The sequence below is a fragment of the Vombatus ursinus genome, unplaced genomic scaffold (assembly GCF_900497805.2).
Source record: "Vombatus ursinus unplaced genomic scaffold, bare-nosed wombat genome assembly UNPS02014786.1, whole genome shotgun sequence".
Classification (NCBI taxonomy): Eukaryota; Metazoa; Chordata; class Mammalia; order Diprotodontia; family Vombatidae; genus Vombatus; species Vombatus ursinus.
The window spans coordinates 32244899-32272341 of NW_020954564.1; the positions used below are offsets into that span (position 1 = coordinate 32244899).

Below are 27443 nucleotides of genomic sequence, written 5' to 3' on the forward strand. Positions count from 1 at the left end.
TACTACTACTACTACTACTACTACTACTACTACTACTACTACTACTATTTCTACCACTACTACTACTACCTCAATCTGGCTGCAAAGAGTAATGAAGTTTGAAAAGACCTTAGAGTTCATCTAGTCTAGTTCCCTCTGAAGCATGAATTTGGACTCAAGAGTTGCATAAGCCCTGCCAACTTCTCAATGGCTGTGTGACTTTCAGGAAGTGATAACCTCTCAGAGCCTTAGTTCTCACCACTCTAAAATGTTGCTAATAACACTTAGACTGTCTTCCTTATTAACATTCAGGAAATAGAACTACTAATTCCTAGATACTAGTAACAATGACAGTTCAATAGCTTTTTACATGTTATTTAATGTAATCCCTTCAACAACCCAGTGAGATAAGGAATGTAGGTATTATTCGCAATATGTACGTAGATAAGGAAATTGAAGATCAGAGAAAGTAAAGTGACTTTCTTGAGGGTCCACAATCTGTCAATAATCAATAAGCGTTTATTAAGCACCTACTCTGTACCAGACTAAACTGAGTGATATGAAACAAAGGCAAAAGACAGTCTCTGCCCTCAAGGTGCTCACAGTCTAATGGGGGAGACAACAAGCAAACAAAAATGTACAAAGAAGCTGTACAGAGGACAAATAGGAAATAATTAACAGTGAGAAGGCACTAGAATTAAGAGGGATTGGTAAAAGCTTCCTGTAGAAGGTAAGAGTTTAGCTGGAATTTGAAGGCAAGGAAGCCAGGAGATGGAGATGAGGATGGAGAAAATTCTAGGCAAGGGGGGGCGGGGGAGGGGGGGAGACAGCCAGAGAAAATGCCTGGCAACTAGAGATGGAGTGTCTTGTTCACAGAAGAGCAAAGAGATCAGTGTCACTGGTGAGTGTTAGGTCTAAGAAGACTGGAAAGGTAAGGGGGGCTAGGTTATGAAGAGCTTTGAATAGAGCCCAAAACAGGATTACATATCTGATCCTGGAGATAATTGGGAGTTTATTGAGTAGAGGGGGTGACATAATTAGACTAGCACTTTAAGAAAATCACTTTAGTAGCTGAATGATGGATGGACTCACCAGCAGGCTATTGCCTAGGCATGAGGTGATAAGGGCCTGCACCAGGGTGGCTGCAGTATCAGAGTAGAGAACGGGTTGTATTAGAATGCTGCAAAAGTGAAGCAATAGGCCTTGGCAACAAATCGGATGTGGGGGGTGGGAGGAAAGGGGAGAGATAGTGATGAGTTAAGGATGACACTTAGGTTTTATGAGCCTGGGGAACCTGTAGGATGGTGATGTCCTCTACAGTAATAAAGAAGTTTGGAAGGGAGAGAGTTTATGGGGAAAGATAACAAGTTCAGTTTTGGATATGTTGAATTTAAGATCCACTTAGAGATTCGAGTCATCTGAAAGGCAGTTGGAGATTTAAAACTGGAGGTCAGCAAAAAGGTTGGACTGCATTGATAGATTTGAAAAGCTTCACCATAGAGATGATAATTAAAACCAAGACAACTAATACGATCATTAGGGAAACAGTATAGAAAGAGAAGAGGGTCCAGGATAGAGCCCTATAAGACACCCACATTAGTAGGTGAGACCTGGATGAGGATCCACCTAGATAAGTAAATGAGCCAAGATTCGAATTCAGGTTTTTCTGACTCAAAACTCAATGTTATTTTCAATACAGCCCAGCTGTCCCACCTCCTTCCTGTAACTTGGGGTCTCTTGCGGTGTTACAAACTTACTTGAGTTTCAATTCTCTGGTAAGTTCATTTTGAGTCTGTTCCAGTTCCTGACGCTCCTTGATGTGCTCTTCTTGAAGGTCATGTATTTCTGCCTTTACAGCCTGGAGCTTAGAAAACAACTGGAACCAAAAAGACAAGTCAAAGTCAAAAAGAACGATTCTCTCATGCTTGCAAAATTTCAGACTTTTCTAGTTTTCTCTCAACCTTTTTGAGTTTCTTGGTCTTAATGTCCACTTCTTGTTGTAAAGAGCTATAAGTCTCCTTCAGCTCTAGTGTTTCTTCATCCCGACTTTCCATCTGTTGTTGAATTTCACGTTCCCGACGTTTCTAAGAAATAACACAAAAAGACCAGTTTTACTCTAGAAAATGGTTTTACTTATAGAATTCTGCTGAAGATTACAAGAACAATACATCTTATATCTCTTGATGTAAATATCCAGAAAGCAAGTCAAACCAAAGGAAAAGTATACTTAAAAACTTTTTTTTCAATTAATAGGCATTTATTCTTTCTCCCTCTCATCTTTCTCTACTGGAAAATAAAAATAAAAACAAAACCCTTATAACAAACAAGTCACATACTTCTAATTTTAATTTCCTCTGGAAGAGTACCATATAAGAGATGTTTGCTATATGTTTCAAACCAAGAAATAAATTTTTTTAATAACTATTTTTTTTCAAATTTGTAATTACTTGCTCTGCAATTTCCTGTCGCTTCTGCTCAAGTATTTTTTGTTGTTCATTGGTATGGTCAACTATATTTTTCCCTCCAACAAGCAGCTTACTTTCCATGGCCTGAAAGGGAAATAGAAGATAAGGCAGATTAGTCCTACAAGTGGTCTACCTGAGAAAAACATTCTTCCCCTCATATATTCTATTGAAATCTCTTCAATTCAATTCACTTCAACAATTGTTTATTAAGTACCATCTATATAGAGAGCTAGATGCAGAGGAAGATACAAAAATTAGTTGATAAATGGTGCCTGCTTTTATGTTACCAGTGTATCTATTATGGTTACTGCCTGGCCCTCATCCCTAAGCAGCACAAGGTACTGGGCCAGCCCTAAGGGATGGAGGCTTGGGGTATATTATATTATGTCTTCAGTCCCCTTTCCATCACAACCACCCCAACAAGTGTGAGAAAGGCACAGGCTCAGTCCTTTACTTTGGTAATAAGGGCTGGAGGAAGGAGGGGTTGTTGACTTACAAGCTAATGGTGTGTATGTGAGACTCAAGTGTTTGGGGCCTTTTTTCTTTTTTTAATATCAGCTAGGGAAGCCACTTCCTTCTTCACTACCTGCTGTGTCCCTGAATCACAGCGCAACTATAAACAGTGAGAAGGTCTCAAAAACCAAGAATGAGTCATACATTGTATCAGATGTATATTTTAATTACAGCCAATTACTTAACTCTTTGGTGAAATGTTTCCTAGCATCTTAAGTTTTACAGTCAATATTTTCCCTTTCTTTGTTACTTTCTTTCTTTTCTTTCTTTCTTTCTTTTTTTTTTTTTTGCAAGCCAGTGTTTTTCTTCAGTCTTCATTTTAGAAATTTGTACCATCATTGTGACCTCAGTAGGGTAAGGGAGAGGCTTTCACACTCTATTCACTAAATTACAGGATCAATCTGGCAGTGACCTAGAGTTAAGAGAGGCATGTGTTGTGTGTACAACAGCTTAGAGCTCTCACACCATCTGCCTACAGTTGTAAATGAACCATCAATCGCAAGTCATCACAAGTGCTCCTTGCTCTGGATAACATGTGTTACTGAAAAATTGTATGGAAACCAAAATTATTAAAATCAAATCAGATTTCAAATGCTGAGAATATTATTTAAAGACATCCTTTAGAGAATTCCTTTGTAAAGCCAATAATCTTTCTTCCCCGAATTTAGCTGTTTCATAAATTCAGGTTTCCATGTTAAATTTAAAATCACAAAAATTTAGAGCTAGACAGGGACCTTTAAAGACCACTTAGACTAACTTGACCTTTTATTTCTAGGTGAGGAAATGGAGGCACTTATTGATTAAGTAACTTACCTAAGGTCACACAAATAAATTAGTGACAAAGCCAGGACTAGAACCCAGGTCTCTTTCCATACATATATATGCATCGTCTTTTGAATCTGCATTCTTAATCAAGGCCATGTACCCCTTTCCTAAAGCAAATTTGTTTTTAAACCTCTGGTCCATATCCCCTTTCCTAAAATCTTGTAAGATAATGTTATTTTCTGCCACTCCTGCCTCTTTTGGGGGGACCAGGGCAGGATGTATTCAAACTATATTTGCCTAAACCAAACAGAGAAAGCTATGGAAAAAGTCCTTTGGGACAGTACCGGACCTTGATCTTGGCACCCAGCATTTCTGCAGCATCTTTCTCCCTCCTCAGATCCTCCATCTTTTTCTCCTTCTCCTTTAATAATCTCATCTTGTCTTCAGCTACCAAGGTGTGATCCTCTACAATGGCCTTCTTTTCAATCTCCAGTTTCTCTTGCTGCTCCCTCCAGTAGTCACCTTTATCCTCACCTTCATCCTCACCTTCTTCACCTTCTCCCTCTTCCTCTTCCTCTTCTTCCTCTCTGCCTCCAACCCCCTCTTGGTGTTTTTCCCTCTTTTTTCTTTTGCCAATGGAACGTTTTTCTAGCTGGGCCTTAAGCCGAGCAATCTCTTCTTGAAATTCTCGGAGGAGGGCATCTTTAGGATCCTCATTAACTCTTGGCTTATTCTTAATATTTTTGGCACGGTTGGCATATCTCAATGTGGTGAGGGTTTCTTCTACATTATAAGAGGCAGGCCCAACATTGGCCACCATCACAGTTTTAGCATTGCCACCTAGAGAGTCTTGTAAGAGCCTGGTAAGTTTTGAGTCCCGATATGGAATATGAGTACTTTTGCCATCTACAAGTGCTGATATGACATTACCCAAAGCTGAAAGGGATAGGTTAATCTTGGTGGCTTCCTTCAACCTTTCCCCTTGAGCTCCCGTCTTGGCTTGGCGTTCACTGCCTGCAAGATCTACTAAATTCAGCTTCCCCACACGGATATGATTTTCTCCATCAAGCCCTACTTCACTGCACTCAATAGTGATAACAAAGATGGCATGAGATCGAGAACTGTGTTCATTCATGTTGGTAGCACCAACTGAACGGTTTTGATTTCCTACATTCATGACATGTTCTATTTCCTTGACACTCTTTGTAACAAAGGAAGACAGATCCTTCACATAAACACCAGTGTCTGGCCTCTCTTTTAGTTCAAGCCTTTTTGTCTGATCCTTTGACAGCAGATCTCGAATTTCTTCTTGGTATATTTCTAGGTAAGAGGCCCTGACAAGGTACTGCTGATTCTGGGATCTAGAAATGTGAGTAAAGATATGATCAAAGGAGTTAGGGATGACACCTCGTTTCTCAGGGTCACCACGAACCCCTTCCATCGTATAGGTTTTCCCAGTCCCTGTTTGCCCATAAGCAAAGATGGTTCCATTGAAACCCTGAAGGACAGAGTCTACAAGAGGTCTGAAAGTCTCATCATAAAGCTCAAACTGCTTGGAATTCCAGTCATAGACAGCATCAAAGGTAAAAGTCTTGGGCATCTCATGGGCTGTTCCCCTGGGATTCTTGACTGACACCTGCCCTAGCTTCACATCCACGTCAACAACTTTATCATATGAAGCAGCCTTTTCTTTGCCATTCATAGGACGACATCGTACCACCACCCTGACCGACTCTGAGCTCTTCAACTTAGACATGGTGACAGGTCAGTATGGGATGAATTTTAATGAGTGCTGATCCAAAATAGCTCAGGATGCTAAAATCCTAGGAAAAAAAAGAAAACCGTTCTTAAGTTGCAATTTCAATAGGTTATTGCATGTCACAAACCTTATAATTTTTCACCTCACAAATTCACTGTAAATTAAATTTAATATCTATAGAACTCCACATGTTTTCACCCCTAGGCTCTTAACTATCTTCAACGAAAAATATTATAACAACACATTTACTTTATTAAGTTTGCAAAGTACTTTCCTTATAATCCTGTGAGGTAGGTAAAAGATGAGGAAACTGAGACCTAGAAAGGATAGAAAATTTACTCATATTCATACAGTTAGTTAAGTGTTAGAGCTGAGATTCAAAACCAGGTCTCCTCACTCCAAGTACAGTTCACTTTCAACTACACCATGCTCTTTTTTTTTTTACCAACATTACTCGTCAATCAATCAACAAATATTTGTTAAGTTCCTACCATGTGACAAAGCCAATACTAAGTGCTAGAGACACAAATAGAATTACTGAAACAATCCCTACTCCCAATGAGTTTACATTTTAATATGAGAGACATATACATACACCAGTATATACCAAATAAATATAATCAATAAAAATAAGCATAAAGGAGTACAAAGTAGTTTGGGAGAAAGGGCACCAGCAGTTGAGAGAATTAGGAAAGGCTTCAGGTAAAAGGTGATGCTTACTGCTAATGAGGCTGTGAACTGATCCAGACACTCTGGAAAGCAACTATGCCCAAAAAGCTATTACATTGTGCATGCCCTTTGACCTACTGATGCCACTACTAGATCTAAACCCCAAAGAGATCAATGGAAAAGGACTCCATATGTACAAAAATATTTATAACAATCTCTCTTTGTGGTAAAAAAGAATTGGAAACTAAGATGTCCATCAACTGAGGAATGGAACAAGTTATGGTATATTACTATGATGGAATACTATTGTGCTATAAGAAATTATGAAGAGGATGGTATCAAAGAAACCTGAGAAGACTTGTATGAACTGATGCAGAGTGAAGTAAATAGAGCCAGAAAAACAATTTATACAATAACAACAATATTATAAGGACAATCAACTCCGAAACTTAGGAATTTTGATCAACACAATGACCAATCACAGTTCCAAAAGACTCATGATAAAACATGCTAGAGAAGTGAAGGACTCAGAGTGCAGAGCAAAGTATGTGTTCTTTTTCTTTTCCTTTTTTTTTTTTTTTGGACAAGACTAATGCAGGAATTTGTTTTGCATGATTATAGCCAAGCCCCAACCTTGGATTACTCCTCCCACCATCTCCTGTTCTCACCCCTATTCATGAACTGCTTCATAAAGTTGGAGAAAATCATGAAACCATGCTACCTGGATCCACTACAAATAAATCTTGCTTAATCTCAACTGGGCCCTCATAGTAGTAAGGCAATCCTTTTACATCTCCCTAATCAATTCACTATCCTCACCACAGCAGCTTCTCCAAACTTTTTTATCCACCTTCAAATTTCCTATAACATCCCCTTCTCCCTGCACCCTCTCAGTTGAAAACTTTGTCTCACATTTCACCAAAAAATTTAGGTTATTTACCAAGAGCCCTCTCTTTTCCCCTCCTTCTCATCTCATATCCCTAAGATATCTTCTGACACTATCTTCTTCACTCCTGTCTCATATAAAGAGGTAGCCTTCTGCCTGCCAAGACAAACTCCTCCACATATACCCTTGACCTTATCCCATCACTTATTCTCCAGTAGATTAATTCTTTTTTTTAATTAATTCTTCTTAAAAAAAAAGATTAATTCTTCTATGAATCCCACCTTTCCTAATCTTAAATCTCTCCTTGTCTACCAACTGCTTCCCTGTTATATACATCCACACCCATGTATCCCCTCTATCCTTAAAAATCCCTCAATTGATCCAACCATCTCTATTAGCTATCACCCTGTATGTCTCCTTATTTCATGGATAAACTCAAAAATAAAAACATCTACAATCAGTGCTTCTGCTTCTGTCACTCTCTTCTAACACCTCTGCAGTCTGGCTTTAGACCTTATATCATTCAACTGAAACTATTCTCTCAAAAGTTAGCTATGATTTAATTGCGAAATTTATTGGATTTTTCTCAGTCCTTATCCTTCTTGTCCTCTCTTCAGCCTTTGACACTGTTGATTACCCTCTTCTGAATTCTCTTTCCTAAGTTTTCATAACACTGTTGTCTCCTGGCTGTCCTCCTACCTGTCTGGCCATTCCTTCTCAGTCTCCTTTGCTGGATCTTCTTCCAGATCATGCCCACTAACTGTGGGTGTCCCCCAAGACTCCATCCTAATCCTTCTATCCTATCTCACTTGATGATTTCATCATCTTCTATGAGCCCAACTATCATCTCTATGATTCCCAGATCTATTTATCCAGCCCTACCCTTTCTTCTGATTTCCAGTCTCACATTAGCAACTGTCTATTAGATACCTCAGACTGGATATTTCACAGATATCTCATACTAAACTTGTCCAGAAGAGAACTCCTTATCTTTTCCCTCAAACTCTCTTGTCTTCCCAATCTCCCTATTGCTGTTAAGGTGTCATCCTTGGTTCCTCACTCAGACTCACCCCATATATAATCTGTTGCCAAATCTTGTTGATTCCCACCTTCAATAGTGTGCTGATTGGTCTCCCAGCCTCAAGTCTCTTCCAACTCTGGGCCATTTTCCTCTCAACTGCCAAAGTGATCTTTAAAGCATAGGCCTAATCATATCATTCCCTTACTGGATAAACTCAGTGACTCCACATTACCTATGAATCAAATATAAAATTCTCTGTTTGACTTTTAAAGTCCTTTACTACAGCATGGTCCCTTCCTACCTTTCCACTCTTTTTACCTTTTACTCCCTTCTTTGGACTCTATGATCCAGCAGCATAGGCCTTCTTGTTATTCCTCACATATGACATTCCATCTCTGAACTCTGAGCATTTTTATTGGCTGTCTTTCATGCTTAGAGTGTTCTTCCTTATTGTCTCTGCTTCGTTGCTTCCCTGGATTCCTTCCCCCCCCCCCTTTTTTTTTTTGGTTACTTGATTACAGTATGTTTGGACATATGCCTTTAATAAAAATCTAGTGCAACACAGGGAGATCAAGGAACAAGATGAAAGTTTCCCCCATTGCAACAAACAAAATTGATACAACAATCATGTCAATTTCCCAAGCTGGGTAGACTGGTCCCAAGGGGTGAGTCTCTCTCATAAGTGAACCATCATCTCAAAAGAGCCCTTGTACCATAAGATCTCCCTCTCCTGTGAATGACTGCTTCCTTGTTTCCCTGGCTGCCTTCAAGATTAAGCTCAAAATCTCACCTTCTATTAAGAGGCCTTTCCCAGTCCCCCTTATTGCTAGTTCTTTCCTTGTGAAATTACCTTAGCACAGTACCTGTTATGTTGTAGGCATTTAGTAAATGTGTGCTGACTAACTCAAAATAGTTGTGCAAAGCATTTTCATCACAAAAACCCTATGAGGTAGGAAATGTGTGGATTATTATGCAGATAAGGATACAAAGACTCAGGGAGATGCATGACTTGCCCAAAGGTACAGAACTAGTGATAAGGGACAGTACCAACATTTGTGACTCCCAGTCGTGTATCCCTTCCAGGCTGCCACTGGAATATGGGGATATATAATCTGACATATTCATGTAATACTCAGTATCAAGAAGTGGCTCAAAACATAGTTCCTATCATGGAATTTGGGAGCCAAGAGGGACCTTAAAAACTATATAGTCCTGCCCCTTCAAGTCAGAGATAAGAAACCAAGGCCCAGAGCAATGGGATGACCTGCAAGATACACAACTAGTAAGCAGCCTCTCTACTTCTGCTCATTCATTATTTGACATTATTTTAGAATGTGCACTTGGAAATAAACAATCCAGACTTTTAAAATATTCTCTTTGATTACCAAATTTCATTTCCATTTCATGGTACATGGAAATTAAAAAAGCATTGTCCTTATCTATTTGTATCTTTTCATTTTAGAAAAACTGCATGAACCCATCACAGACTGAATGCTTCCAGCTCAGCCTTCTGAGCCTGCTGTGAGAAGGTCAAAGATTATATCATGGAAACAAATGAGCTAGAGAGAGGAAAAGAAGAAAGAGAAGTCAACATGGTAGCCCTTCTGCAAAATCAAGGCACCTTAAGAAAGACTTATCTGTCCAAAGTTTTATTCAATTTTTATTTAATAAGCTGGCCTTAACATCCAGTCATTTCTACTGAAACCAGCAGCTATCAAGCAGATTTTTAAAACTCTCCAAATACTGAAACACAAAGGAAATATTCTACTGTATATTATATTTATCTTCATCATTAACCCTCCATTAAAGTTCTTCTCATGTCTACTGAGGCAGAGAAGCTTTTGGATTCTCAAAGGTTACGACATCAGAGCACACGCTCTAGTAGATTCTACCAAACTAGAAAGAGTCTGAGATAAGGCATAAAGTCTTTTGCAAAATTTAAAGGCAGTATATGTCAGTCGTGATGAGGAAGAGAAGAAAAAGAGAAGTTTTTTGGTTATGGCACATCTAAGTCATAGAGGGCTACAGCCTGTATTGGTGGAAAAAGTCTCCACACTGATGAAGTCCTTGAAGTATTAATAATATTACAATGCTTCATAGATCTGTGATTATGTCCGTGACAATTCTCCCTTTGCACCAGTGCACATGGTGATGAAGCAGCAAGGCATCCAAGAGTGAGAAGAAAGGGAGCACGTGCCAGGCAAATCAAACTACTGTCATCACCTCAAACTCAAATGGAAATAGCTCAGGTCCCTGAACCCAAAAGCCTTGGAAATAACAATGCCTCCCAAACTACTAGCCTTGCTTTCAGCTAAATCCACGTAGCCATCAGAGAGGGAAGCAAATACTGTGGAAAAGGGACTATCTTCCTCCCCAGCATGAACTACTGACCAACTGCTATCATGTAAACACAAGAGCCCCAGGAGTGGTAGCACCCCACCCCCAACACAGGTCTGACTTCTAGCGCAACCCCTACAGCTATCATTCCAAGAAGCAACACTTACGGAAATTCAGTCTTGCAACTGCTTCTGCAGATGCTGGAGCCCCTGCCTCACCAGTAGCCAACACTACTGAACTCCCCAAAAAGAAAGGGCACTGTCACATAATACATCAGAAATGGCTATGATTTAGTAGAAATGACATTAAATGAGATACATTACCATCTGATTTGCTCATGTGCCCAGAGAACCATGGAGTCTTTCCATGTGACTTGCAGCTATTATGTTTCATGTATTATCACCCTCATTAGAATATGAACTCCTAAAGAGCAAGGATAGCTTGCTTTTCTTTTTTTTTAAAGTATTTTTTCAATTATAAAGCATTTATTTTTTCTCCCTTCCACTACTCCCAGTCCTGCAATAAAAAAAAAGCCAAAAACATTTCTAATAAATAAATATAGTCAAGCAAAACAAATTTCCATGTTGGCCATATCCAAAAATGTGTGTCTCATTCTCCATATTAATCCATTGCATCTGTCATGAAGTGAGTTTATTTTTCTATTTGTATCCCCAGCACTTAGTAGAGTGCTGTAGAAGCATATAATAAATGCTTAACAAATGCTTTTCCATTCATTAATGATCTTCTGACCAAAAGTTAATCACTTTATTACCATACCTTCAGTGGTATACCTCTTTCAAATTAAAGCTGGTCCTCAGATCACATACACTCAATCAAAGGACCACAGTATTTAGAGTTGGAAGGGCCCCTTAGTAAACATTAATCCAACGCCTTCAATTTCAGATGAGGAAAATAAGGCCCAGAAAGGGTCAAGTTACTTGCTCAAAGGAATAATAGGGATTAAGTAGCAAGGCCAAGGTTTGAAACTAAGAACTGTTTCCAAGTCCTATGCTATCTCTAGTCTGTTTCTGGACCTGTCTATTTTAGCAATCTGTCAATATAAAGGGAGGTTCACGAAAGAATCAGTCTGCCTGGTCATGCATAAGAAATAGGCTGAGTTATATTCTAAATCACAGAAGGGAAGGGCCAAGACCTAAAATGTAACACCTAAGGACATAGAGAAGCAGAGGAAAAAAAATAGATATGGGTATAATTCACCAAGCCTTGAATGTAATGGTCTTCAAGTCATGGTAAGAAAAGGAAAGGGAAAAGAGGAGCAACAATTGTTCTCTCTTCTCTGTATCACAGCAGCTCACCAAAGCAGGCAAGTGCCATCAGTTTTGTAGGGAGAGGGCTAGTTCTCATTCAGGTATCTTTGATGCTACCTACAAGAAGAAGCTGGGGGCTAGCCAATGAGGCACCAAGCTGTATAGACATGTAGTATGACAGCTTCCCTAAAAGGGCAAGATTAGAAGGACAGAGAAAGGTCACTTCAAATGCTCCTCCCTAATTAATAATGATTTCCCTTCCTGGGACTTTATCTAGCATTTTATATCTGAAATTCTCTAATGTACTTATCATGTTAGAATACATAGCTGTCTTGATGTCTTTAACCTCTAATGGGCCATATGCTCTATGAAGACAAAAATCATATTTTATCTAAACTTTATATCTCCTTTAGTGCCTAACAGTCCTCTGCACAAAGCAGACACTAATGAAAACGGCAGAACCAGCAAGAGAACGAACAACTCTGAGAATCAATGTTGCCTCCATACCACAAAGAGGCATCAGAGGAGGACTTTAATGGCAAATTATTATGATCAAGTCTCATTTCCAAGATATATAAGGAACCAATTCAAATTTATAAAAATAGCCAATTCCCATTTAATAAATGGTCACAGGACATGAACACACAATTTTCTTTTTCTTTAATTAATTAATTTATTTTTAGTTTTCAACATTCACTTTTATAAGATTTTGAGTTCTAAATTTTCCCCTCCCTCCTCTCCTCTCTTCCTTCCCTCTTTCTCAAGATAGTGTGCAATCTGATATAGGCTATACATATACAATCATATTAAACATAGTCCCACATTAATCATGATGAACAGGCAATTTTCAAAGAAATTCAAGCTATCAATAGCAATATGAAAAAATGAAAGAACAGAAACCAAAACTGACCAAGCTTTCCCTCTAAGAAGAAATATGAGAATGCACTTCCCATCATAAAAGATGAATGAATAAGTTTTATTTGTACAAACAAAATCAATGCAGCTAATATTAGAAGGGAAACAGTTAACAAGAGAGGAAAATCTTTGTAGCAAGTTTCTCTGATAAAGATATCATTTTCAGGATATGTAAAGAACTGATTCAAATTTATAAAAATAAGAGCCATTCCCCAATTAAGAAACGGTCAAAAGATATGTACAGGCAGTTTTCAAAGGAAGAAATCCAAACTATCAATGGCCCTATGAAAAATACCCCAAATCATTAATAATAGAGAAATGAAAATTAAGGTACCATTTTGTACCCATCAATTAGTCAACAAGCATTTATTAAGTACTTGCTATATGTCAGAAACTGGCTAGAGATACAATGAAAGGGGGACAATATATTGAAACTCAAGGAGTTCACAGTCTAATGGTGGAGTCAACAGGCAAACAACTATGTATAAACAAGATAACATATAAGGATAAACTAGAGATGACTAACAGAGGGAAGTCATTAGCACTAAGAGGGATCAAAAAGGGCTTCTTGCAGAAAGTAGGATTGTAGCCAAACCTTGAAGGAAACCAGGGAGACCAGGTGAGGGAGAGGAGGAGGGAGAGAATTCCAGGCATAATGAACAGCCAATGAAAATGACAGGAGTTGAGAAATGGAATGTCTTGTGCAAGAACTGCAAGGAGTCCTGTCACTGATCAAAGAGTACCCTGAGGAAAAGGAGATAAGGTATAAGAAGACTGGAAAGATAGGAGGGAACCAGGTTACAAAGGCCTTTGAATAGCAGACAGAATTTTATATTGATCCTGGAGATAAGGAGTCATGGAAATGTACTGAAAGGGGGACAGGGGTGACATGGTCCTGCATTCTAGGAAGATCAATTTGACGGCTGAGTGTAGGATAGATGGGAGTGGAGAGAAACTTAAGACAGGAAGACCAACCAAAAGGTTGGTATGAGGTGATAAGAGTCTGTACCAGGATGGTAGTAGTGTAAGAAGAGAGAAAGGAATATATACCAGAGATGTTATGAAGATAGAATTTATAGCACTTGACAACAGATTGGATATGAGGAGCAGAGGGGGAAAGAGAGTGAAGAGTCAAGGATAACACCTATATTTCAAGCCTGGGTGACTAGGAGGATGGTGGTACCCTCAACAGTAATAGGAAAGTTAGGAAGGGGGGCAAAGATGACAAAAAAGGAAAATTACAAATGTTGGAGGGACTGTGGAAAAGAAACCCATTAATGCACTGTTGATGGAACTGTAAATTGGCTTAGTCATTCCAGAAAGCAATTTGGAACTATGCCCCCAAAGTTATTATACTCTGTGTGTAGGTATGTGTATGTATGTATGCATAAATATATATATATGTATATATACGTGCATGTGTATATATACACACATATATATACACACACACACAGATGTGTATACACACACACATATATATATATATGTCCTTTGATGCAGTGATATCACTACCAGAACTATATCTTCCAAAAAGATCAAAGAAAAAAGAAAAGGATCCATATGTATAAAAATATTTACAGCAGCTCTTTTTGTAATGGCGAAGATGTGGAAACTAAGAGGATGCTTATCAATTGGTGAATAACTGTACAAATTATGGTATATTAATATGTTGGAATAATATAAAAAATGATGAAAGAGATGATTCAGACAAACCTGGGAAAACTCTTATGAACTGACAGTGAATGACAGAACCAGTAAAACAATTTATACAACATTATAAAGACAAACAAATTTGAAAGACTTAAGATCTCTTATCAATGCCATCACCATCCATGATTCTGGATGCCTGATGATAAACTCAAGATCTGGAATGAAATATATTTTTGAACAAGGTCAATGTGGGAATTTGTTTTGCTCAACCATGCATATTTGTTACAAGGATTTTGTTTATTTTTTCCTAAGGGAGACTGTATTCAAGGAGAGAGAAAAACATTAATGCTCACTAATTTTTTAAAAGTAAAATTAGGGCAGCTAGGTGGCACAGTGGATAGAGTACCGGCCCTGGATTCAGGAGGACCTGAGTTCAAATGCGGCCTCAGACACAGAACACTTACTAGCTGTGTGACCCTGGCCAAGTCACTTAACCCCATTGCCTATCCTTAAAAAAAAAAACGAAAATGAAAAAGAAAAGTAAAATTAAAAGTTTTTTAAAAAGAATGTTACTATCAGTAACTCAGACTCCTATATTACTTTATGGTTACAAAGAGTTTTATTTATATCTACTATCCCCTGTAATCCTTTCAACACTTTGAGGTAGACATTAAGAACAATTCAAATTTACATAAGTACTAATTTAAGGTATGTAATGTACTACACTCACAACAACTCAGAGACAGATATATCATGTTAAATATTATCATTCTGGTGAAGCTAGGTGACATAGTGGATACAGCACCAGCCCTGGAGTCAGGAAGACCTGAGTTCAAATTCGGTCGCAGACACATAATACTTACTAGCTGTGTGACTCTGGGCAAGTCACTTAACCCTAACTGCCTCACCCAAAAAAAAAAATTATCATCTCCATTTTACTTCGGAGAAAACAGAGGCTCGAGGAAGTACAATGAATTATCCAAGGTCGCATGAGGAAGGCAGTGTAATACAGTGGGAAGGGTCTAAGGTCTGAGAAACTAGATTCAAATCCCACTTTCAATGTTTACTCCTTGTGTAACCTTGAACAAGTCATAACCTCCCTACACCTCAATTTCCTCTTCTCTAAGATAAGAGGGGAAGAATGTGGCTGGTTAGACTGATGGTCCCAACCATCTCTAGGCTGCTGATCTATGATCCTACATGGATTATGAGTGACAAAGCTGGCACTTTTCTGACAATTCTTAGGAGGACAATTCTATTGGAGACAGGACCTACACACACTGGAATACCTTAGGGACAGGTTATACAGACATGCTGGGACACACGATGCCTGATTAATAAGCACGAAAGAATTCCCAATGTACATAGCTCCCTGAATAGTCTCAACTTTAAAGTCAGTCACAAATTCAATTCTTTTCTAAAATCACTGGGTAAGACTAAATTAGTCTTATGCTACTGACATATTTCAAGATCAACAAACAACTTCCTGCCACCACTTTCTCTTGGTTATCCTCAAAGGATAGGTTTCCTAAAAGGGTTCTTGATGTTCTCTCTCCCTTACTTTATGACATTCTTGCTTCTTCTGTTAGGTCTAATTACAGTGTGCTAAATCTTTAAAAGGTCTCATACCACTGCCAGGAAATAAACAAAGCAAAAAATCCTCCACAGGTTGTCATCATCAGCCTAAATTACCTCCCCACTGGAACTTCAGTCATTCTGATGCTAACACCCACAGAGTATATAGTCAATGTAAGAAGAAAATGTTTTCCCAGCCTCCACTCTTGCTCCTGTTCAGCATGTAAGCTGACAAAATCAGTTGGAAATAAGTAAATATTTTTAACTCAGTCATATTGAACCACTAAACTCTGTTTTACAAATGAATATAATACCTTAGATCAGAGGTTATTGACCTTTTATTTTGTCAGAAACCCCAATCGCAGCCTGGCAAAACCTATAGATTCCTTCTCAGAATAATGCTTTTTTAAAGACATAACAAAATATATAAGATCTTACAAAGAAAATAAATTATCATAAAAATAATATATGATTAAAATGAAATATAGTTATAAAAATTTATCAAAACTTTATTAAAATTATTATTAAATTATTTATCCAATTTTACTGTAAAATCTTTTAATAAGTTCATATCACTAGATTAAAAATACCTCCCCTAAGGTTACTCTCAAACTATGGCAACACCTTTCCAAACTAATCTCCCCAATTTCTCCTTTCTAATAATATATCATGTACTTGCTGCCTAATGTAGCTGATCCTTGTCATTCCAGTGCTCAAAAACCATCAATGGTCCTTCATTTTTTACCAAACGAAATATAAACTTTTTAGTCAGGATCTGGGCTTTCCACAACTTAGTTGAAACTACATTTTCAGCTCTTATTTACTCATTTATCAAATACAGGCCTATTTTGGGCAGAGCACACCAGAAGAGAAACAGAGTTTTCTAAAATATAGTTTGTGTCATAAAGCTTACAATCCAGCAGGATGACCATACAAAAATACAGATAATTCTAATACATAGCATTGTAGAATTTTAAAACAAAGTGCTATGTGAGATCCTGGGGGAAGGTCAATATTGACCAGAGTACATCATAGAAGGCCTCATGGAAAAGGAAGCATTTACTTCTCCTTATCCCTCTTCATATATTCCATATTCGAACTATGATATCCAACTAAATAACATACATTTCCCACCTCCATATTGTCTGCCACACCAAGGAATGGATCTGCCCTCCCCTCACTGAACTATCTTTACCAGTTGAAATTCTTACCTTCTTACAAGGCCCAGCTTAGGCACCACCTAATATCAATGAAGTCTTTCCTTATCCCCATCATCTATAAGTGACATCTCCCTCCTCAGGTCTCCCAAAGCACTCTAGATCTCTCCTAGGCACATATTTTCTAATTTGTATTATAATGATTTGCATAAATTTCTCTCCCCCTCCTCTCTGCCCTCCCCCCATGCCTCCATTGGCCTGTAAGCATTTTGAGGGTAGACTCAGCTAGGTGAGGGAGGTAATGTATAGAGAGTCCTGAGTTTGGAGACAGGAAGATTAATTCAGATCCTTAGAATGTGAACTGTGTGATCCTGGGCATCAATTTCCTCATCTGTAAAATGAGGGGACTGAACTCTATGACCTCATTATAATCATAATGTATCCTAACCTTGCACCTCATGGATACTTAAAAATTTTTTTTATTTTAATTTTCAGTTCCAAGTTCTCTTCCTCCCCTTCAGCCCCTCCCCAACCCATTGGAAAGGAAACATATGAAGACATGCAAAACACATTTCTATATTATCCATGTTCCAAAACAAACAAACAAGGAAAATACAGAAAGGGGAAAAATGCTTCAATCTGCACTTTGAAGCCATCAGTTTTCTATCTGGAGGCAAAGAGCATTTTACATCATGAGTCCTTTGGAGTTGTGGTAGAACATTGTATAAATCAAGAGTTATTAAGTCTTTCACAATTGATTACTACAATATTGCTGCTACTGTGTAAACTGTTCTCCCCATTCTGCTCACTTCACTTTGCATCAGTTCATATAAGTCTTCTCAGGTTTTTCTTATACTCCTCCATTTCTTTCAGCATGATAGTATTCAATCACACTCATATACCATAATTTGTTCAGCCATCCCCCATATTATGGGCATCCCCTCAGTTTCCAGCTTGTTGCCACCACAAAAAAAAGCTGCTATAAATATTTTTGTACATATGGGGCCTTTTCCTTTTTCTTGATCTCCTTGGAATATAAACCTGGTAGAGGTATTGCAAGGTTAAATGCATATTTTTATAGCCTGCTGAGCAGAATTCTAAATTATTCTCCAGAATAACAGGACTAGTTCACAGGTCCACCAACAGTGCTTTAGTGTACCTATTTTCCCATATCCCCTCTAGCATTTGTCATTTTCCTGTTCTGTCATCTCAGCCAATCTGATGGGTGTGAGATGGTACCTAGTTGTTTTCATTTGAATTTCTCTAAAGAGATTTAGAGCATTTTATATGATTATTGATAGCTTTGATTTCTTCCTCTTAAATCTGCCTGTTCATATCATTTGACCATTTATCAAATGGAGAACACATAAAAGGTACTTAATAAATATTTGTTAAAATGACTAGTTCCCTTATAGCTTTTCCTCAAAAAATTACAGAACAAGTGTGGACTTGATTCTGAAAGACAAATGACCCTTTGATTTAACAGTTTTGTGACAATTTTATTAAGGAAATTTTGCAGTTCACAACTAATAGCTCAGCATGAAAGAAAAATCTAGAAAAGTACAGAGTGTATACTATACATCCACAACCCCAGAGCTTAACGTACTTTTGAATTACTCTCCCACATAACTGCTTGCCAATGGTGTGAGTGAGAGGTCAAGTTTGCAGTTTCTGAAACCTGGCTTAAACCGTAGGTTATAAGACATCCAATGAGTACAGTCTGAAAATATTGCAACATTCAGGCATAAAGATAAAACAACTACCTATTAATAAGGCCCAAGTTAGCTCCTCCTAGGCCTCACAGGGTATTCTCAAGGGGAGCTCTTGTTTCTACTCTAGGTCCACTTGGATCACTAACATCATTACTGTATTTCACAATTGTTCCTAAATATTATGTGTTTTTCCTTCTTGTTTATGATGCTTGTGCTGAACTTGAACAATAATTCCCAGTCCTGCTTCTATGTACACTGTGGTCTCTGGTGAGTTTAAAATTTGCCAAGAAATTCTCAATATAAAATAAACAGTAATTCACTTTTATTTGTGTATGTATGATTGCCATATGAAAACTTTGAGGAGAGGAAGCAGTGTGGTATAATGGGAAAATAAAAATAGTCTGAGAAATGGGAGACCTGGCTTCTAGTCTTGGATCATTAATTCAGTGTGACCTTGGCCAAATCACTCTACGTCTCCAGCTCAGTTTCCCCAGCTACACAATTAGAAGGTTGGCTTAAGTGGTAACAAAGGTTCTTCTATCTCTAAAATTCTAACATGAATTTTATAAAATCTTGCAAACAATAACCTGGTTGTTGCTACTCCAAAAAGATTGAGGGATAGCAGACTTCATAGAACAAGTAATGAAACTATCTTCTCCAAGTTTTAAACCAAGCTTGATTTATTTGGGAGAGAGGGACTCATTAAAGGCAAAGGCCATGTCTCTATCTTCTCAGAGGCAAGAACAGTGTTCTATAAAGAAAGGGTATTTGATAAATGTGTATTGAATGAATGAATGTTGAATAAATAATCTTATAGAAGGGATTCAACCCAGATTCTCACTTCCTTAGAACACAGAATATTTGAGCAAGAAAGATCCTTATAATATAGATTTTTAGTCCCCAATACAATCAATAGTATTAAAGCTTAAGTAAGCAGATGTTGAGAAGGCATGATATTTCTCCTGGAGGAAACTTCTAAAGGTCATTAACAAAAATATAACCAGCTAAAAGCCTGCCCTGAATCCAAATAGCTCACTTCATTTGATTGAATGAACAAGCAAACAATGAAAGCATTTATTTGGAAACAAAAAGAAATCCTCTTTTGTATCTATTTTTGAAATATTGTACATTCATAAAAAATGAATGGCTAGAGAAAACCTCTGATTCAAAACTGGTGTTGGCCCAGGCTCTCACTCCCTGTACTGATCAACTACACTGAGAAAGTCACTCATATAGCAATGACATATGCTTCTCTTTCTAACACATCAGCCCTGAGAGGGAATGGAAAGATAGATATTTACCTTCTTAACAAAAATTCTTCTCTGACCAATGCCATTTCATTTTACTTGATTACAAATCAACTGAGTCTGGAGCTGCATCTACATCTTTATTTATATAGCACCCTGCACACAGTTGGCATTCAGACATATAATGAGTAATAAATGATCCTTTGAATCACAGAATGTCAGAGCTAGAAAGAAGTGTAGAAAACAGAATGTTAGAAAACAATGTTAGAGCTGGAAGGGACCTTGGAAAATACAGCACAAGGGGCAGCTAGGTGGCGCAGTGGATAGAGCATCCACCCTCAAGTCAGGAGGACCTGAGTTCAAATCCGACCTCAGACCAAACACTTGACACTTACTAGCTGTGTGACCCTGGGCAAGTCACTTAACCCCAACTGCCTAAAAAAGAAAAGAAAAGAAAATAGAGCACAAAATATTAGCTTGAAAAGATTTTTGAGGTCATCTCCTCCAATACAAGTTTATTCCCCTCACATAACAGAAGAAAGAGATCCAAAGATATTAAATGATTTGTCCCAAATTCCAGTTTGTCAACAACAGAGTTAAGACTAAACTAAAAAATTCAGGTCTTCTCATTCCTAGTATACTATATCAAGATACCTCTCTAATAAGGATAATCCTGAAACCTCAAACTAACTTAGAACATTTTTTTCAGATTCTGCCTTCCTCCTTGTTATAACACCCCAAAGCATTTTATAAACTATAAATCACTATACAAAAATGTGAACCATTATAATTTAAAATATAATGTTTATTAATATGCATTAATTAAACAAGTTTTCTTAAAGAGAAATGATTTGCCAAAATTAGTTGCTTTACATACTCCATTCTTTCAATAAACTAGTTAGTAGCTCTAAAAAAGGTAGTGTAGAATTTTCAAACACATACACACACACACACATATATACACACGTATACATACATACAGACACATCCATACACAAAATTATGATAAATTGGCATTTCATTATCTCAGGATTTACCTCAAATGGGAGCAATATATCTTTTTTAAAACTTCCCTGAAATGAAGCCCATCAAAACTAAGTATCCTACTGTCTAGTATTCCCAAGTCACTATCCTTAGGTCTAATTCTGACTACTCTATTTACTAATCAGTTCTGTGACTTTGAACAATTTTCCCATCTATGAAATGAAGAAGCTAATACCTATCCTACCTACAGTATCTCAAAGGTGTAAAGTGAGAATCAAATGAAATAAGGGATATAAAGCTCTCTGCACCCTTAAAGCACTACTTAAAATGTTAACTATCATTATTATCAAGTCTCCAACTATCATGAATCTCCTTTACTTTGTCACTGTACTATTTAACTTCTGTCATTTAAAAGTCAGTGTTCCAACACAAATTCTATTTATTTCATAAGAAAAGACTTTCCTCTTTCTATTTGAAAGACAAAATCATAACCATGTTTTTTGTTTTGGTTTGAGTTTTTTAACATTCTTTTTTTAAATTCAATTTTATTTTCAGTTCCAAATTCTCTTCCTCCAACTCCCCCTCCCTCATCCACTGTCTAGTACCATTGACTCATTTAAAATAAGCCAACATGCACATGTCTAAATACAGAACACTATCATTAACTTTTTCCAAATTGGTTTAACAAAGTAAAGACGGATACAGTATTGCAATCAGAGTGGGAGACTTAAAAAAAACAAATTTAAAGTAGCAGTGCAGATGTGCAATGGAGATGAGCTAAACTGATTAGAACACACTCTAACTGCCAAGAAAATATGCTTTATTAGCCTCACCCAAGAAAGTCTAGGAAGAGAGAATGAAGTCACTAATGAAGAAAATGCCACCCTATTCACATTGAAGATCTTTTAACAATCATCATCATCATCATCATCATAATTCACATTTCTACAGTGCTTGAAGGTTTACAAAGCACTTGAATACATGAATTCAACAACTATGTAAGGTAGCCAGGTTTATCATCCTCATTACACCTATGAGGAAAAAGATTCAGAGATCCCAACATCATTTAGGTACCAGAGTTAGGAGTTAAACCTTGGTTTACTGACTCTAAATTCAATGAATGATCTTTCTACTATACCAAACTATCTACCTACCAGGTAAACCAAATGATATGTCTGAAAATAATTCAACATTCATGGTCACAGAATCAAAGAGCTAAAAGGGATCTTAGAGATAATCAAAAAGTGATATATGACGGAAGTGAAGCTCAGAAAGGGTAAAGTGTATCCAAGTTACAAGCCCAGTTAGTGACAGAACTATGAATAAAACTAATCCCCAAAGCAGAACTTTCTAATGTAGCACCTTTTTGGGATCTGCAGTTCACTAAAACAAGTACAACTGGTCAACTGTCCTAAGACTCTGGGCATAGTGAAAAGATCACAAGACTTGGAGTAAAAAAACCTCAAGTTCCGGATTTGCTACCTATTACTAGCTATGTGCCATTCAATAGTTACTTAATTTCTCTAGGCCTCAATTTCTTTATCTTTAAAAATAAAAAAGTTGGCAGTGAAGGTCCTGGAAAAGAGATAATTAAACATGCCTCCTCCCCCAAGAAAGGGTGATAAGGGACTACTAGGGCAGATTATTGTCTATACTATCAGCCATGATCTTTGTGGATGTTTTTGCTTGTTTTCCTTTGTCACAACAACGAATTCATCTGGAGAGGTTGAAGTGGGATGGGAAACAACTACAATGTGGAGACAAAAGATATCAATAAAGTTTATCTTTAAAATAAGATATTTTTAAATGAAAGAGTTGGAAACATTCTGTTAATGTATGACATATAGGTCAAGATTAACAGCAATAACTGCACTGGACATATGGGAAAAACTGAGGGACTAAGAGGATAAATAATTTGCTTACAATTGCATAATCAGCCATTGACAGTGATAAGGCTTTGGTGCTTAATGACAGTTTTGATGTTACAATATCAAGATAACAAATATCACCCCAATGAAAAAAAGGATTTATGAGTAATTTATATAATAACATCTTATATTTATTACAGTATATATTATACTATATATACTATAGTATATATTATAATATATAGAGTATATATTAACTCTGACTATTCACTGAAAGGACAAACACTGAAGCTGAAGCTTAAATATTTTGGCTACATAATAAGACAAGATTCACTAGAAAAGACCCTGATGCTGGGGAAAATTGAAGGCAAAAGGAGAAGGGGACCACAGAGGATGGATAGATAGTGTCACGGAAGTAACAAACATGAGTTTGGACAGACTTCAGGAAATAGTGGAGAACAGAAGGGTCTGCTGTGCTATGGTCCACAGGGTCACAAAGAGTTAGACACAACTCAACAGCAACAAAAACAATCATATATATAAGGAGAGTGGTATACTCCAGGGGTGGGGAACCTGCAGCCTCCAGGCCACATGTAGCCTTCTAGGTCCTTGCATGCAGCCTTTTGACTGAGTCCAAGTTTCATAGAACAAATCCTTTTATTAGGGGGATTTGTTCTATGAAGTTTAGATTCAGTCAAAGGGCCGAACTTGAGGACCTAAAGGGCCACATATGGCTTCGAGGTTGTTGGCTCTCCACCCCTGGATAGTCTTATTGTCAATAATGTTCAGAAAACTGTGCTAGGCACTGGAGGGAAGTATGGATACAAAATTTGTCAAAGGCTATGCCAGAGAACACAAGTTCTAGAAGGTCTTACCAAGTTAGAAAAGCAATAAGCTGTGTGTCTCTGTCATAAGTGTTGAAAGACTCAATCTCAGGAAGCTAATCATAAAATGATGAATTTTTTTTTGACAACAGCAAGTCATGAAGTACCAACAATGAGCAGGAGTTCTTAACCATTTTTGTGTCCTGGACCCCCTTTGGCAGTCTGGTGAAGCCTATGGACTCCTTATAACAATAATGTTTGTAGATGCATAAAATAAAACACAGGGATCACAAAGAAAATCAATTATTTTAAAATCTAGTTGTCAAAATATTTGGAAAACAATTTTATGGGCCAAGGTTAAGAAACCCTGCATTAAGGCATGGGTCTACAATGATTGGGGGAATATCCATATTAATGAAATCACCAACATTTCAGAGCATCAAACTAGGAACAGTTGGCCCTGTCCCAAAATGGATATCCTATTCTCTCGTTTACCACCACTCCAACGTCACCAGCAATGCTAAAGAATTCCCACACACACACCCCAAATAGTTCTTTATTAACTTATTTAAAATGTCACTTTTCAAAATCAGTATTTGAAGTGAATTATCAAAGAAAGAAAGAGAAAGGCCTTCAGCCACATAATATACACCCTATATACAATTACATGTGTGGACTATACTAAAATGATTTGAGGTTATGGATAGAAAGATCAGACTTTCTTAAAGTATCTTCTAGGAATTTTGGCTGACCACACCAACTTTTCAGGGAATTCCTAAGATAAAAGCTATGAAACCTTAGAAATACCATTGGGAAGACTAGGATAGAACCATTTTGGCAGGGAAAGATAGGCTGTTTGTAAGTGTCACCACTGATTCATCTCTCTTCCCTTTCTCTCTCTCCTAGGTCTGGCAGTCTCCTTTTAATAGTCATGATGCCAAAAACCCAGGGTCAAAGCAATGACTCCAATAGTAACAGACAGAGATCATCTGCCTCTCCGCAGAAGGGCAGGGTGCTCAACAGTAGTAACCAGCATTTCCTCCCTAAGCTCCATGTAAAAGACTTTAATCCATTATTACTCAGTCCAATTCAGAATTTTCTCATTATAAACTAAAAAGGATAATATTTCATTGAATCCCAGAATTCAAAGGGATCAGAGAGGTCATCTAGTCCTACTTCTACTGAAGCATGAATCCTTTCAAAAATCCTTTCATCTCTAGTGTGAAGTCAATTAGGCTCTGCTTGAATATCTCCTGCCATGAGGAGTTCTATTTCCCAAGGTAGGCACTAGTTATTAGGAAGATCTTCTCATATTAAACCTAAATCTGCCTTCCTATAATTTCCACCTGCTAATAATAATTCTGCTGAGAATAAGCATAATAAATCCAATTGCTCTTTCACATGACAGCCCTTCTTATAATTGAAGATAGTAATATGTATTCCTTAAGCTTTCCTTTCTCAAAGTTCACCACCTCTAGATTCTTAAACATTCCTCATATTACATCATTTTAAGACACCTCCCCTCTCCATTATCTTGGTCATCTTTCTCTAGACATGCTCAGTTTGCCAATGTCCCACATAAAATGTGATCCCCAGAACTGAACACAATATTCTAATTCAACAAACATTAAACACTTGTTCTGACCCATGCATTGTGTAGGGCATTAGGAATACAAAGATGAATAGTGGTAGTCACTGCTCTCAAGAAACTTACTTTCTATTTCAGAAGTAGTTTTGACACTAGACACTGTCACCATCATCTACCTCCTTCAGTTTGGCGACTATACTTTTGTTACTACAGCCCAAGATCGAATTGTTTTTTTTGGCTAACCGATCACACTGCTGGTTCACACTGAACTTGCAGTCAACTCAAAACCCTAGTGTTTGTTTTTCACATGAGCTGCTGCCTAAATAGATATTATTCCCCCAATCTGTAGTCACATTAGATGATTTCAGGAAAACCATCATACATGTCATTTTACAAGTAGGGAAATTCAGAAAGAAGCACCTTCCCCAAGGAGGCAGTGCAATATAATGGAAAGAATACTGGACCTGTAATCAGAAGACCTGAATCTGAATCCTGCCTTTGACACTTAAGAGCCACATGACCCACAAGAAAGCCACTTAACTTTCCTGAGTCTTTTCTCTTCTGTAAGATAGAGATAATACTTACTTTGCAGAGTTGCTGTGAAGATCAAATGAGATAGTGCCTGTAAAACATTTTGCAGACCTTAAAATGCTATGTAAATGTCAGTTATCATGATTACAAGGAAACCTTGTAAGCATACATTTTTATTTTTATATGTAGGCAATTAATAGGAGGGCCTGATATATAATCCAAGTCTTCCAATAAACACTAAGCACAAGTACTGATGGAAATAATATCTATTTCTGTAACACTTTTAAGGCTTAATAAGTGTTTTCCCAATAATAGCTTGTTAAGGTATGTAACATAATCAGCACAGTATTATCTCCATTTTAAAAATGAGAAAAGTGAGGCTCTGAGAGGTTAAATGACTTTGTCTAATGTCATATAGTTAATGTGCTAGGCATAGGTTTCAAACCCAGTTCCCCTCATTCCAAATACAGCATACTTTTTACCACAGGATCCTTTAGAGAAGGGCTATGTGGTACTGATTTTAATTCACCCTCAGACATACTGGGGAAATATCAGATACTAATTCATTCTAAGGAAAAAAAAACCGTTAAAATGCTAACCATTTCAAGATGGTTACCACTCTGTCTTCTCGCCACAAGGCATTACCCTTCTCTGCAGTGAACATATATCATCATCCATACTGGCCCCTGCCTCTGCAGTATCTTCTTTTCCACAATCCCTTGCATTTATATGTGCTGTTGCAGCAACTGTTTACCCTGTGAGGACTGGTACTGTTCTACCCATTTTGTAGATGGGAAAACCAAGGCTCCCAAGGTCAGAAAGCTGATAGAAAAGAGAACCAAATCTAGAACCCTGCCAAGTCCTCTTCTAGCCAGGGCTCTCACCACGTGACTGTATCTTCTTTTCTCCTGAACATCTAGGGGATGCCAAGGTCCCACATTAGCTAAGGGACCCGCAGATCCCACCATTATGACCAGGCAAGTGGTAGACAGACAGACAGACAGACAGACAGACAGACAGACAGACACACACACACACACACACACACACACACTCACTCACTCACTCACTCTCTCTGGCTTCCATCCCCGCCTGGACAGCTCCCTCTACACCACAGCCGCCCCCACCCCACCCCGGCTCCCCGGCGGGCCCCCCTGCCCTGCCCTCCCTGCCAGGCCGGCTCTGGCTCTAAGCGCCTGGCCTCGGAGAGCGGTCCGGCTGCGGGCAGGGCTCCCCGTCACGGGTGGGTCCCTGTCGGCTTTTCCCCGCCTCGGGGACAGACAGGACCGGGCAGTCTCCTCCGGAATGGATGCTCGGCGCCTCCTCCCGCTCCCCGGTCCTGAGGGAGGTTCCTCGGGGCGGCGGCACTGGGGCCTGCCCAGGAGAAAGGCAGGCCGAGGCCGCGGGGCCCGGGAGAGGCCTCCAGGGGACTGACTCACCTGCGGCCGGAGCCCGGGGCCGGGGCCGGGGCCGGACCAAGCGGCGGATGTGACAGCGGCGGCGGCCGGTCGCTGGCCTCAGCCATTCCCCGCTGCCCCGGATGGGGAGAGACGGCGGCGGCGCACTTCCTTAGCAACCCGGCTCCTCGGCCCACTTCCTTAGCAACGAGCTATCGGCTCCCGCTGCGATTTCAACCAACTTTATTGGTCGCCGGCCGTGGACAAGGCTGGGCGCACGCCCAGGCGCGGGGCAAGGGAGCCGGGGCTCGTCTGCCTGGCGGGGCCTCG

General features: G+C 38.5%; 1 protein-coding gene across 1 annotated transcript in view; it reads right to left on the bottom strand.

Moving 5' to 3' along the window:
* The window catches only part of KIF3B (kinesin family member 3B), a 37445-nt gene extending 10233 nt beyond the window's left edge, over positions 1–27212 (bottom strand). Inside the window, exons 1-5 of the mRNA XM_027867714.1 lie at positions 27156–27212; positions 4072–5545; positions 2427–2528; positions 1941–2063; positions 1737–1855 (exon numbers count right to left, since the gene is read on the bottom strand). Of these exons, the coding sequence (XP_027723515.1) occupies positions 1737–1855; positions 1941–2063; positions 2427–2528; positions 4072–5478 (1751 nt within the window). The 5' untranslated portion in view covers positions 5479–5545; positions 27156–27212. The remainder of the gene's footprint in view (positions 1–1736; positions 1856–1940; positions 2064–2426; positions 2529–4071; positions 5546–27155) is intronic.
* Positions 27213–27443: the final 231 nt, after the last annotated feature.